Raw genomic sequence first — 14,882 nt, 5'->3', positions numbered from 1 at the left:
TAATAACTATGTATTTGGGGATGACTTACTCCCCCACAGTCCCTGGGGGAGGGGCTGCAAGTTACAAACTTCGACCAGTCTTTACATATAATAATGGTTATTGGGAAGTGTACAGACGTTTTCAGGGGGATTTTTTTGGTTTTTGGGGTAGGGTTGAGGGAGGGGGCTATGTGGGAGGATCTTTCCTTGGAAAAATATGTCATGGGGAAAAAAATTCAATGAAAAGGGCGCAGGACGAATCTGGTCAAGTTAGAAAAAAACGTCAAATTCAGAGCTTAATATACAATGCTGGGTGTTCGGAGCCTCTCTATTATGGAGTATAATTTGAAAATAACACAACTATACGAGCGATAGAACATATATACCACAACCATAACTCAAGTAACGAAAGAACTGCTAAGAGATAACACAACTATAAAGCGAAAACAGGTGAAAACTAACGGGAAAATAAACGAACTAAGAGGTGGAAAGGGCCCAGAGAAAAAATATAATCCTTTTCCAATTTCGAGCCTAATTTCCGCAAAGGAGTAATAATGTCAGAAGCCCCGAAATACCGAATTATTTTCTTTTCAAACAGTTCGTGGTAAAGAACTGTAGTAAGGAGCGACCCGGCTCAATAGTAAACGGAACTCTAAAAAACGGAATTTTGGTGCTAAAAGATAAATCAAAAGAATCGAATTTTCACGCTGATTCTAAATATATAATCTAAGTTTCAATTAATTTAGTCTTTGTCATCAAAAGTTACGAGCCTGAGAAAATTTGCCCCATTTTGGAAAAAAGGGGGAAACATCCCCTAAAAGTCATAGAATCTTAACGAAAATCACACTATCGCATTCGGCATATCAGAGAACTCTATAGCAAAAATTTCAAGCTCCTATCTAAAAAAATGTGGAATTTCATATTTTTTGCCAGAAGACAAATCACGGGTGCGTGTTTACTTGTTTGTTTGTTGTTTTTTTCTTTTCCCCAGGGGTCATCGTATCGACCAAGTGGTCTTGGAATGTCCCAAAGGCTCATTCTTACGGAAATGAAAAGTTCTAGTGCCCTTTTTAAGTGATCAAAAAAATTGGAGGGCAAATAGGCCCCCTCCCACGCTAATTTTTTCCAAAAGTCAACAGATTAAAATTTTGAGATAGCCATTTTGTTCCACCTAGTCGAAAACCATAATAGCTATGTCTTCTGGGAATGACTTACTCCCCCACAATCCCTGGGGGAGGGGCTGCAAGTTACAAACTTTGACCAGTGTTTACATATAGTAATGGTTATTGGGAAGTGTACAGACGTTTTCAGGGGGATTTTTTGGTTTGGGGGGTGGGGTTGATGGGAGAGGGCTATGTGGGAGGATCTTTCCTTGGAAGAATATGTCATGGGGGAAGAAAAATTCAATGAAAAGGGGGCAGGATTTTCTAGCATTACTATAAAAAAACAATGAAAAAATAAACATGAAAACGTTTTTTCAAATGAAAGTAAGGAATAGCATTGAAATTTAAAACGAACAGAGATTATTACGCATATGAGGGGTTCTAAAAATACTTTAGCATAAAGAGCGAGGTATTTAGGAGGAGATAAATACCTCGCTCTTTATGCTAAAATATTTTTAGTAATGTCAACTATTTATTCTACGGCCTTTTTGATTCAGGGGTCATTCTTAAAGAATTGGGACAAAACTTACGATTTAGTGTAAAGAGCGAGGTATTAACGAGGGTACAAACCCCCTCGTACACATAATAAAAATATAAGAATATAAAAGTTTGTTACGTAAGTTAATTCTTAAGTTACGTATATTTTTTACTAATAAAAACGTTCGTTAAAAATTAAAAGTTCTAGTAGCCTTTTTAAGTAACCAAAAATTGGAGGGCAGCTAGGCCTCCTTCCCCACCCCTTATTTCTCAAAATCGTCTGATCAAAACTAAGAGAAAGCTATTTAGCCAAAAAAAAAATTAATATACTAATTTCATTTCAATAATTTATGTGCGGAGAGCCAAAATCAAACATGCATTAATTCAAAAACGTTCAGAAATTAAATAAAAAAACTAGTTTTTTTTAACTGAAAGTAAAGAGCGACATTAAAACTTAAAACGAACAGAAATTACTCCGTATATGAAATGGGTTGTCCCCTCCGCAATCCCTCGCTCTTTACGCTAAAGTTTGACTCTTTGCCACAATTCTACTTTTTAAAACAATTAAAAACTTAAGCGTAAAGAGCGAGGCATTGCGGAGGGGACAACCCATTTCATATACGGAGTAATTTCTGTTCGTTTTAAGTCTTAATGTCGCTCCTTACTTTCAGTTAAAAAAATTAGTTTTTTTTATTTAATTGTAAGTAAGGAGCGACCCGGCTCCATAGTAGCCGAAACCCTAAAAACAGAATTTTGGTACCAATAAGATACACCAAATGAATCAAATTTTATACTGATTTCAAATATTTAAGTTTCAGATTCAGCTCTCAGAGAACCCGGCTGCAAAGGTTTCATGCTCCTTCCTGCAAAAACTGGGGAATTTTATATTTTTTGCCAGAAGAAAGATCACGGATGCGTGTTTATTATTTTATTCCCCAGGAGCGATTGTGACAACCCAGTGGTACTAAAATATCGCGAGACGGCTCATTCGAGAGGAAACTAAAAGTTCTAGTGCCCTTTTTAAGGAAGAAAATAAAGGGCAACTATACCCTTATTTTTCCCCAAAGTCACCCGGCAACAAATAAGAGATAACCATTTTGTTCAGCATAGTCGAAAAATCTAACAACTATGTCATTCAGGATGACTTACTCATCCACAGTCCCCGGGGGAAGGGCTGCAAGTTATGAACTTTGCCCATTGTTTACATATAGTATTTATAATTGGGAAGTATACATACGTTTTCAGGGATGTTTTTTTTTCTGGTGGTGGGGTCTGGGGATTAGACGGAAAGATCTTTCCATGGAGGAAGATAATTTTCCATGAAGGAAGCGACAGATTTCCCAGAATTATTAAAAACGATCAGAAATAATAATAAACAAGTTTTTCAACTGAAAGTAGTGAGTAACATTACAACTTAAAACGAACAGAAATTATTACGCATATAAGGTGGTTTGCCCCTTCGTCCACACCTCACTCTTTACGCTAAATTTATTTTAGTATTTTAAAAAGAACTATTTATTCTAATTAAACAGCCTTTGTGATTAAGGGGTCATTCTTAAAGAATTAGAACAAAATTCGAACTTTAGCGTAAAGAGCGAGGTATTGACGAGGGGGCAAACCCTTTCATATACGTAATAATTTCTGTTCGTTTTAAGTTTTAATGTTGCTCCTTATTTCAGTTGAAATACTTGTTTTTTTTTATCTAATTCTGTTCAAATAAGAGTGTCACAAAATAAAAATACAAACATTGCTTGTCACAGATGATTATGTTGTTGGTGATAATGGAGAAATCATTATGCCGTCATAATATACTGATTTTGTGGCCCTGTATAGATAAAATGTATGGCCCTGCATTGACAAGAAAACTCGGAACCAAACATTTGAAAGTGGGTCCCAGAAAAATGCGCTAACTCCCAATAGACACATTGTGTTATGATGTAAGTTTTACACGAAATTTTGGCATAATGAATTCATGTATGTATTATATTGTATTAATGATACTTCTTGAAACATGGGTTCGCACTCATGTATTACCAGTATGAGATGAAAACCCTGCCTCGCCGCAGGTCCTAAAGAATTTATCGTGTTTAAGTTACCAAATTGACTTTACTTCTCCATTCTGGAGCATATTTTTGAAATGTCTCCAATTCAGCATACATCAGCCCGTCTACGAGGCATATTCTGAATTTTGTCAAAAAAAAAAAAAAAAAAAATAAATAAATAAAAAAATTAAAAAAAAGCATCCTTTCAGTGCTTTTGTAATGTCCCCTTAATGCCCCCTTTTGTTAATGACAGTTTTGCGAACTTTTTGTCCTTAAGGTAACCGAAAAGAAAACAATCTGAGAGGCTCATGTCTACGATATTATGCGTCGACGCGAAGTCACTCAAGAAGCTGGTCACACGGCCATCAATGTACTCCTTCAGCTCATCTCAAAACAGGTTTGAGCCTAGAGACATTGTTCAATCTGATTTGTGTGCAACTCAACCCCCGTTTAACTCAATCCAGTTCAAGTCAACTCTCGTTCAACTCAACCCTGTTTAGCTCAATTCCCATCCAATTCAATCCCATGCAACTAAACCTCCATTTAACTTAACCCATTCCATATAACCTTTACGCAAAAGTTTGACTAGTTTTCACAATTCTTTAAGGAAGACTGCTCAAACACAAGAGCTGTTTAATGCAAATGACAAGCATTTTTAGAGAACTAGGACTTTAGCGCAAAAAGCGAGGGCTGAAGAAAGGGCAGCCCCCCTCCCCTCATATTCGGAACATTTCCTGTTCGTTTTGAGTTTTAGTGTTGCTCCTTACTTGCAAGCAGGGCCGTATCCAGGATTTTTCTTTGGGGTGTGTTTTACACAAGAAATTGCTTCGGGGTGGGGGGATATTTTACACAAAAACCTTTAAAAAACACATAAAAATTTTTATATCCATTTTTGCTACGTTTGTACGAGTCAGATAAACATTTCGAAGAGGGGATTCAAACCCTTTAACCCTCCCTTCTGAATACGGCAATGTTTTCAAGTGAGGGTACTTATAAGTAAGTAAAAAAATGCGCTTCTTTAATTTAATTTTCCTTCGGAAGTAAATTTTAAAGAAGCTCTATTCCCGTGGATTGTTTGGCCGCCGTGTCTTACGGAATCTTTGGTAGTGGTAGAAATCCCGTAGAATGGGGAGAGGTCTCATTCCTGGGCATCAACTTCAAAGCAGCAAGGACGGAAGAGTTGCTTGACTCTCAGTGGAGGGTGCCGGAATGTCATCCCACCTTTACTTTTGGGAATAATGCTGCCAAGAGGATTAATCCTCTTCGAATTCGTTTCTCAGTTGGTCTTTCTAAGAGCGGCTACTTAAGTCTGATGCAATTTTCCTCAGCTACGGAGCTGGAGCCAGCTCCTCACCGCAGGGACCTTTTTTCTATCTGGCCTAATGATCCCTCCATATGGGCCTGTTAAAGACCTAATAACATGTTTGGTTAGCCAACTTGTGCTGGGGTTTTAAACTCACTTGGTACGACTCTCGATTTCCAGAGTGAACCTGGTAGGATATACTGCAGCACCATCAGAGAGTAGCTTTTATTTGTGGAGGCTGGATTCAGTGTGATGACAATAACTCTACTATGGCCACTTCTAAATAGCTCCTTCTTATAATAGTGGCGTCAATTCAATAAACTGAGAGGGGCAAAATGTATTTTCTTCAAAACTTACAAGGTATCTCCCAAAATCATGGGGTGCCTATAAGCGGTAAATGCCTTCCTCAATTGACGCCACGCTACCGCCGATTAAAAGGTTCTCAGAGAGAACTTTTCTCTCCTTGTAGCACTAATTTCCGGAGCGATGGCTTAAATGGCCAAATGGCTCGCTCAAAATCTGAAGGGAGAGAGGGCGTGAGTGGGGACATTTGAAGGAAGGTTTTGCTTGGCGCTGCAAGCCTGTCGTGATTGGCTCCCCCAAGGGGATTCTTCCTTCGGGACCAGCTACTGATTCATTCAAGCGAATATGCATTGAATGTATAGAACCTAGTGATTAAACTGGGTAAAGGCAACGCTGCCAAATGAAACACATTTGCGCGACTTGGGCTTTTTTTTTTACTGTGGATTGAATAATACCTGATACCAAAAGGCAATTAATAACACCTGATAACATTAGACATTTGATCAAATGCCTAATTTGATCAAATTCATCAAATGCACATTTCATCAAATGTGCACATGCACATTTCATCAAATGACATTTGAAAATGGCGTTCGGCAGAAGTCTCAGTGGCATATTGTACATATGTTACCGTGATTGTACATATGTTACCGTTATTGTACATATGTTACCTTGATGAAATGTGCACATGCACATTTCATCAAATGACATTTGAAAATGGCGTTCGGCAGAAGTCTCAGTGGCATATTGTACATATGTTACCGTGATAGTCCAAAATTGATGAATGATGACATCCACTGGTGAATGTCCGAAACTAACAAAAAACAGTACTACAATGCGTCAATGGATGAACAGCTTGAGTGGTCGGCGCTGTAACAGACAAGTACCCAAACAAATTCAAAGCAACATTTTCAGACTTGACACGAAATTCCGTAGAGGGACTGATAGAAAAACTACCCAAATAGGCAAATTATACGACAAAAATATGAAATCATAGGAACAATTGTAAAAAGATCGCGATTACGAGGGGGTAACACATCCAAAGCCCCCTTACCACATTACTTTCTTGATCGATTTTGTATCTGTATTGCATTAGATTTAAAAGTCTAGGATGGCAAAATTTGATGTTTTTTCAAGATTTTCAGTAAAAATACAAAAAAGGATTTTTTTTTTTATAATACAGCGGGAGGATGCTAAAGCCATTTGACACCCCTGGTCGCACCAGAGCAGGGGCAAATCTGCAGTATGTCTATTGGGGTGACAAGAGGGGGTCCTTATCCGGATAGTCAAGGGGCATGGGATATATAATATTTTTTCTCCGAATTATTGGGGGGGGGGCAAATGTCCCTCCAAAGACGCCCCTGCACCACAAATATTTAATAACGTGGTATCTGCAGATATAATATCATTTCGGGAACCCCCCTAATACATTGGAGGTACAACTTCGTTTACTCCTAAAAAGCCACCAATCCACCATGACATTCTACACGGTACACCTGCTGATTTTGCTGATTTGGAATATGATGACATTACGTATTCTACACCACATCTCATCAGCACGAGACTCATCAGATCTTCAGTGATTATGCCTGAATGTACTTGTTTTACATGCCTTGGAACATCAGTGAATTTTGAACGGAACATAAATAAGAGAAAATGTTACCACCTTCAAAATGAGGACGCTAAATGGGTCAGGTTTTATGAAAACACATTTTGTGCCGCTATATTTTTTAATGAAAAATTTAGCCTGGTAACAAAAGAATTAACTTGTAAAACTGGAAAAAAAGTGAATGGACATTTAGCGAAACAGGTATAATTGTTTACTTTAATTAACGAAACAACCAGATTTGGAGTTGTTTGTACGTATCTAGAAGGCACTGTCTAGATTAAAAAAAACAATAGATACTAATAAAGGTAATGAATACGGCATTAGACTTTACAGTCCCTACCGGCGGTGCTGATCTCCGTTTCTAAGCCCTTCAGCCAGGAAATGCAATGGGGGGTTGGGGGCCAACCATCCTGTGCTTTCGCATACGTTTCCTGTTTAATTTCCCCAGATTTCTCCAGGTGCCCATTTAGAGCCGGGTCGACTCCGGCTGAGCTTAAAGAGTCACACCACTGACCCCCGTCCCAAATTAAATAGCCCCCCATCCCAAACTAGATATTAACCACCTTTAAAATTAACGAAAATTGAAAATAATCGATATTAAATGGTCAATTTGCATATAACCAGACTTGGTTTGATTTGTAGGAGATAGCAACCATAAAATTTATTTAAAGAGGTTTTGTGGTTTGTTTATTTTACAATGTTCCCCAGTGTGAATCAGGCACAAGCACAAGAGAAGGGGAAGCATAACTTAGGGCCAAGCTATCCTGCTCTTCATGCCAAAGTAAAAAATAAAAAATGCCTTATCTCAATGCCCCTAAACTGACTGTAACATTCAGATAAATTGATATAAGAATGTCTCAAGGATTATTTAAAAACGATCAGAAATCAAATAAAAAAACATATTTTTCAACTGAATGTAAGGAAGAATTAAGAAGATTAATAAAAAGTAAGGATTAATTAGAATAATAAGCTTTGTTTTAAAATTATATTTGAAACAATTTTGCGCAAAGAGTGAGGTCCTGAGGAGGAGGCAACCCCTTTTATGTAAGTCATAATTTCTGTTCGCTTTGAGGTTTGATGTTGCTCCTTACTTTCAGTTGAAAACTAGTTTTTTTAAAATTTAATTTCTGATCATTTTTAAATAAATGCGGAAATTCAGCTTTCTCTCCATGAAAAGTTCCGGCACTTGTGCATTATACACCACTCACTCGAGTTTACGACGCGTAAAATACGAAAACAAACCGGTTTTTTCGTTAGTTTCTTCGTTCCTTTAGAAACAAATTTGGGCTATATGTTTAAACTTGGCGGGGGGGGGGAGGCTAAAGTATAGCGGTTCTGCATGGAAGATGTGTTAGGTACAATTATTCTGCATATTATGAAATAAGAATTGTTTTTGACTTCAAACTGCCCAAAGACCTAACCACCCCCCACCTTATGTGCAGATATATAACCCAAATTTTATATTTCCCATCTATTCCGTAACTTGTCTTTGTCTTGTCTCACGCTAAGCTGAAAGAGACGAACGAAAAAACTGTTTTGTTCTCGAGTTTTACTTGGCATAAACTTGAGTGAGTGACGTATAATACACAAGTTCCAAAACTTCTTCCCCCAACGGAAAATAAAAAAACAAAATTCAATTAAAATTCTCAAATTTGGAAAGCCTTATTTATCGGGGAGGGGGATATTTTCTGCGGGTGGTATTTTCCGTTGGCTAAACTCCGAGGGATTATATTCCGAGGGAGTATTTTCTGGAACGCCTAGAACCACCTAAAGTAACTTAACCCAACCAACTCTCTAAATTTAATATTAAATTAAAATATATCTGCATAGTAGTTTGTCTTACTGAGGTTAAGCTATCTCCAAGTGCAAACAGAGAAATCGGTTTTACAACCGCGGTCGTTATAATACGCGAGTAGCTTAACCGTATTTGATTTTGATCAAAATTTTTATAATTTTTTTTTTCAAAGGATTGCTTATTCTTAAATAGAACTTGTCCCATGGAACACAGAGAAGTCCCATGGAACAGAGAGAACAGAGAATTTTTTTTCAAAGGATTGCTTATTCTTAAATAGAACTTGTCCCATGGAACACAGAGAAGTCCCATGGAACAGAGAGAACAGAGATTTTTTTTTCAAAGGATTACTTATTCTTAAATAGAACTTGTCCCATGGAACACAGAGAAGTCTCATGGAACAGAGAGAACAGAGAATTTTTTTCAATGGATTGCTTATTCTTAAATAGAACTTGTCCCATGGATCACAGAGAAGTCCCATGGAACAGAGAGAACAGAGAATTTTTTTCAAAGGATTGCTTATTCTTAAATAGAACTTGTCCCATGGAACAGAGAAGTTTTTTTTTTACACATGGTGTGTTTTCTGTGGCGTGAAAAAGGTCTCCTGTTCACAAACAAATTTTAGAACAGTCCGCTATACTAGCAATATTATCTATATCAAGCCCGCGCAGATGAACTCAGTGCAGAATGAAGGGGGAAGGAGATTCAGAAGAATGGCATGTGTACAAAATTTTGCAAAAATATGGAGAAATCCGGCAATATTGGAGAGTTGAAATTAAAGGCCACCATTTTAAATGCTTCATGATATCAAGTAAGCAATTCGTAATCTTCTTTCAAACAGTTCGTGGTAACAAACTGTAGTAAGGAGTGACCCGGCTCAATAGTAAACGAAACTCTAAAAAACGAAATTTTGATGCTAAAAGATACATCAAAAGAATCGAATTTTCATGCTGATTTTAAATATATAAGTTTCATCAAATTTAATCTTTGTCATCAAAAGTTACGAGTCATGTACTAATGGCACGGTCATGTACTAAAGGGATTCACTCATGTTATTTGTCCCAACACTAATCAGAATATGATCTATATTCAGCCTTTCTCACGATTAAATAAAGAAACTAGTTTTTTTTAACTGAAAGTAAGGAGCGATATTAAAACTTAAAACGAACAGAAATTACATCGTATATGAAATGGATTGTCCCCACCGCAATCCCTCGCTCTTTACGCTAAAGTTTGACTCTTTGCCCCAATTCTACTTTTTAAAACAATTAAAAACTTTAGCGTAAAGAGCGAGGGATTGCGAAGGGGACAAAAAATTTCATATACGAAGTAATTTCTGTTCGTTTTAAGTTTTAATATCGCTCCTTACTTTCAGTTAAAAAAACTAGTTTTTTTTATTTAATCGTGAGAAAGGCTGAATAGAGATCATATTCTGGTTAGTTTTGGGGCAAATAACATGAGTTACCATAAGAGGGAAGGGGGCGTACTGAGTGTTTAAATGTCCTTTGAAGATTAAAAACATCGAAAAAGCATTAATACTTTATATAGCATTCGGGCAAATTTAATGCTTTTCTTGCAATAAAAAAAAAACAAAAAACATTTTCCCACTTTCGCTTCTCGGACAAACTCTCTACAAGCACCCATGGCAAATAAATATATAAATTAACTACGATCATAGAATGTAGGTCATTTCGGTTTGTAACGTCTATTCAAGTGAAAAGGGTTAAAAAGGTAATTAGGTAAGTTTGAGCTTTGCATTTAACCACTTTTCTGTTCGCTGATAACCATATTGCACATAAGTTTGTATCATTATCTTTCAGACACCTAGGCAAGGGGGGGGGCATACCACATCCCAAATAACTAATACATGGCATTTTTTCCAATTTTCTGCCAAAATATATTTATGCACCCGTATTTTATCCTTATATCCGTATCTTCTAGTACATTATGCAATCATTTCCTGGGTATACCCTTATTTTGCATTCTTGCATTACTAGTTAAAAGCGAATTCAACGTCATTCCTGGCAAAAAACCCAAAGTAGGGGTCTTCATTAACGGCTGCTTTCACTTTCGATATTTTTCCTGTTTGAAATGTCAACAAAACAACGTGTGCCAGCAAATTAGTTGGAAATTATAACCCAAATACAACACCTTTTCGGTCAGTAAATTAGCCAAAAGCGACAAGCATTACAAACTTAATGAGGAAAACATAATAGAACAGTCTTTGGGACAGATCAGTGTTGCCAAATAATTGATCTTGCGTCAATTTAGCTCTTTTTTAGACGATTGCGAATTACTACTGCTACTGATATCTCACCACAGCGCCCCTCAAGGAAATTATAGCTTAGAACACAATACAATATTTGTCTTGGATTCTAATTGCACTGGTTGCGAATTGAATCACATTTAACTTCAAATCACCAAATTTTTCAAAACAATATCATTATTTTGTTATTAAACTGGCACATTTTCGCTAAAAAAAAAGGTACACTCTTGGTATATTACTTAAAGGCCGTGATTAAGTGAACTTGAAAACATCGAGGTTCAAAATTGAAGTTAGGGTATCCTTCTGTCTCTCAATTCTCTAGAGGCCGTTGATTGTCAAAAACCATTCAAATAGCACTTATTCACTGGCGGAAAGAGCTGGTTAATTATGCCAGCTTGTCAATCTGGTCTCTACGGGTGTTATCGGCGATCTGAAACGATTCTTTCTGGCAAAAAACTTGTAAAAATTTTAGGTAGCTGAAAATATTCTATGGGACTGTTTGAAAACAGAAAAAGAAATCGAAAAATGGTTGCAATCATCTTACAGGTTATTGTCTTCTGCTCATGATAGTACCGATTTTGTCCTAAAACCAATATCCTTCATAGAGTACACTTGTGAAGAAGAGCTAGACATTTTCTAAGATTTCTAAGCAACAAGAGGAAATAGAGCAAAATCCTAGCAAACATTTTGTAGCATCTTCAAGAAGCTACGGCCTGATATTAAAAGCGGTATTTTGCGCCAACGAATACTTGAGCAATTTTTAAGTATAAATTTTCAATTTTGACACGGGATTTTCGAGTTCCATAAGTTCACTTAATCTATACTCACTTAATCTATAATCTGCCGATAGTCTATATCGGCCTTAATGGCTGTGCTGTTTGACACTCGGCTTGTGATAACCCTTTGACAGATTTAAATGAACTTTCAATGGATATAGAACCAGAATCAAAAAATGTTGTTTGCGTCAACCTGGCTGGTGAAGTTTACTTCGCGCCAGCCTGGCTGACTGGCTGGCCCTAATTAACAACGACAAAAAAAAAAACAAAAAACAAGAGGTACCTTTTTGGTTTTCTAAAAGAGTATTTTCTAAAATATTTAAACAAATTTTTCAATATACAGTTCGCTCTTTCATCAGTAAATCAAATTTTTGGGAATGAGAACGGGCATACATAAAGGCTCAATGGCCCCCCTTCTTTCATGGACAGAAGTGCCTGGGTTGGGGCATTTGAATCTTCAAAGTTTACATTTTAGATGCAAAATTTTCCTGAAATGTCCTTGGTTAGGTTATGTCTTGGTCGGTCCTTGGAAATGTCAGGTAAAAGGTTACCTGAAAGGTAACCTTGGGTTACCTTCATCTAAAAGAAAATATTGAGATTATTCAATAAGAATGGATGTTGTCCCTTTCCAGAGTTGAACTTAGTGTAAACGGAAAACTATGATCCTATACTTATCTCCTCAAAGAGGCAGTGGGTGTCCCCTTACATCAAGATTTAGCTTAAAAGCCTTTAACCACTTCAAAAATTGGACTTTGACATTATACCACACACTGAAATCTAGAGCTTACAATATTAAAAAAAAAAGAAAAAGTGAAAAAAAGAAAAACTATTTTGAAAAAGTATTCTTACAGAAAATAATATCAGTTACGGCTCCCAAAAACAGATTAGAACATCCTTTTTGCATCCGCCCTCCATTAGGGTAGAAATCAATATGGCCCATAGGAGCCCAGGCTCCTAAGCCCCCCATAATTAGGCTTTCACCATTGCTATGAATAACATCGACATAGGTTCCATCAGTCTTGTCGAGTCTAGCTTCAACATCTTGATTCTCGAACATGGGTCCTGCAGGATCAAGACCTGAAAACAATAAAATAAAATACAAACACGATACGCAATACAAGACTCAGGGCCCTATTCAGGATGTTTTTGGCGGGAGGGGTACAAAAGCTTTTTTTCGGGGGGAGGGGGGTACAAAAAACGCATAAAATTTGTTTATATCCATTTTTGTTCCGTTTTTTATGAGTCGAAGAAAGCAATTCAGGGTACGGGTTTCAAACCACCTAACCCCCTCCTGGATACAGTCTTGATAACACTATAATAAAAGTGATGAATAATAAAAATAAAATACCGATAAAAAATTCTTAATGGCAGTTTGTGATTATTTTTAGTATATCTATTTATAGTTTATGATTTGTCATCTACAATTCATTTATTTTTGGTAAGGGACAAACATTGTGCTGAAGATTACTTAAATTAGTACATAACATTAATAATAGAGAGTTGTGTGTGACAGGGGTTTAGTATTCCAGGTCCAGCCCTCAAAAGAGCAAACCCGTTTCCCATTTCAAATTTAGAGTTTTTCTATAATTTATATATAATTCGTATATCATTTTTACCTACTACTTTAACGAATGTAACCCGTCTACGAAATTGAGTCAAATGTATTATGTATAGGCCTGATCGGAAGTTAACAACTGAGTGAAAATCGAAAAATGATCAAGAGAATAGACACTAATAATACCTACACGCAGGAGGAAGGGGGCTCCACTTAGAAAAAAAAACAACGGAAAAAAACATGGTCTAAGAATATTATTTCAAATTTTTACTTACAACTACGATAATTTTTACTGATAGTATAATATTTTCTTCTTTTGTAGTTTTTATCGATTCTTAAACTCAGCCGAATTACCATAAAGCAGGCCTGCTTTAATTTTTGGATAAATAGGCAAAATTAGCAACGAAGGGACACTTCTAAAACACTTCCGGAACCAGTCGAAAACTACCGACTCACCTTGAATCGAGCTGAAGTTGAAGACCGTCAGCCCTATCTAGTTGCTAACGCTGGCAAGAATTTAAACGGGCAAGAATCCCTAATTAATTAGTGGCTTCCTTAAACCCTAATACGTCCCGGTGTCACCCAAGGTGAAAGGTATCAAAAAAGAAACCTGCCTTAAAAATACATACACGTTGATTGTTGAATTTTGTAAAATTGGGACATGTAACATGTTTTACATAGCTTATTTAAGCCATTTATCATTTATCAAGCTATTTGGCCATTGTTCTAGAATTTGGCCCACTAGCTTTTAACCGCTTGCAGACACAAATACATGGCAGCTGTGATGCACCAAGCACATCCAAGCCATAATTATTATTAACTATTCAAAATAAAATATCTCCAGGCCTCATCTGGCATTGTTTTATTATCCTTTGCCTTACAGAGAAACCTTTAGGCGTATATTCTATTCCAGGCGATTTTCCGCAACGACTAAAAGTGAATAAATAACATAATCGTCGAAAGATTAAACAATAATCGTCGCTTGACATTTTAACAAAAAGAAGATGGCCGAGAACATATCTAAGATTTTGTTTTGAGGGGGGGGGGGTACCAAAAAATAAATAAAAAACACATAAAAATCTGTTCATATTCATTTTTGTTACGTTTTTACGAGTCGGATAAACATCTCGGGGAGGGGGGGGGTCAAACCCCCTATCCCCCCTAGATACGGCCTTGAAGATGTTACAATCTTTTTTCGGATAAGGTCACAATCTTATAGAAATCAGAAATGGCCACACCCAGAAGGCATCTGGGTTTAGACTCCTCTCCCAAGAGCAAAAACTAAGCTGTGGTGCTTTACTGATAACAACATTTTTTATATTTTCATCGATAATATTAAGAAGTTTCATTTTTTTGGAAATGAATAAGACATTTTTGCTTGCCAACTGGGTATCTGCTGTATTGAGACAAATTTTCAGTAAAGTTCAAGCAATCCCTTGAACGTTATTAAATAAATAAAAACAAGTTTATTAAACTGAAAGTAAGGAGCAACATTAAAACTTACAGAAATTATTCCGTATATGAAAGGGGCTGTTCCCTCCTCAACGCCCCGCTCTTTACGCTAAAGTTTGACTCCTTCTCTCAACTCTATTTTTTCAAACAGTAAAAACTTTAACA

The 14,882-nt window shown here is 36.7% G+C and overlaps 1 protein-coding gene across 1 annotated transcript in view; it reads right to left on the bottom strand.

Moving 5' to 3' along the window:
• Nucleotides 1-14,882, bottom strand: part of LOC136032645 (pancreatic triacylglycerol lipase-like) — a 141,459-nt gene that overhangs the window by 52,104 nt on the left and 74,473 nt on the right. The window contains exon 5 of the mRNA XM_065712920.1: nucleotides 12,560-12,787. Within this exon, the coding sequence (XP_065568992.1) occupies nucleotides 12,560-12,787 (228 nt within the window). The remainder of the gene's footprint in view (nucleotides 1-12,559; nucleotides 12,788-14,882) is intronic.

This window comes from Artemia franciscana, chromosome 11, assembly GCF_032884065.1.
Source record: "Artemia franciscana chromosome 11, ASM3288406v1, whole genome shotgun sequence".
NCBI lineage: Eukaryota > Metazoa > Arthropoda > Branchiopoda > Anostraca > Artemiidae > Artemia > Artemia franciscana.
This window is presented reverse-complemented; position numbering and strand designations above follow the sequence as displayed.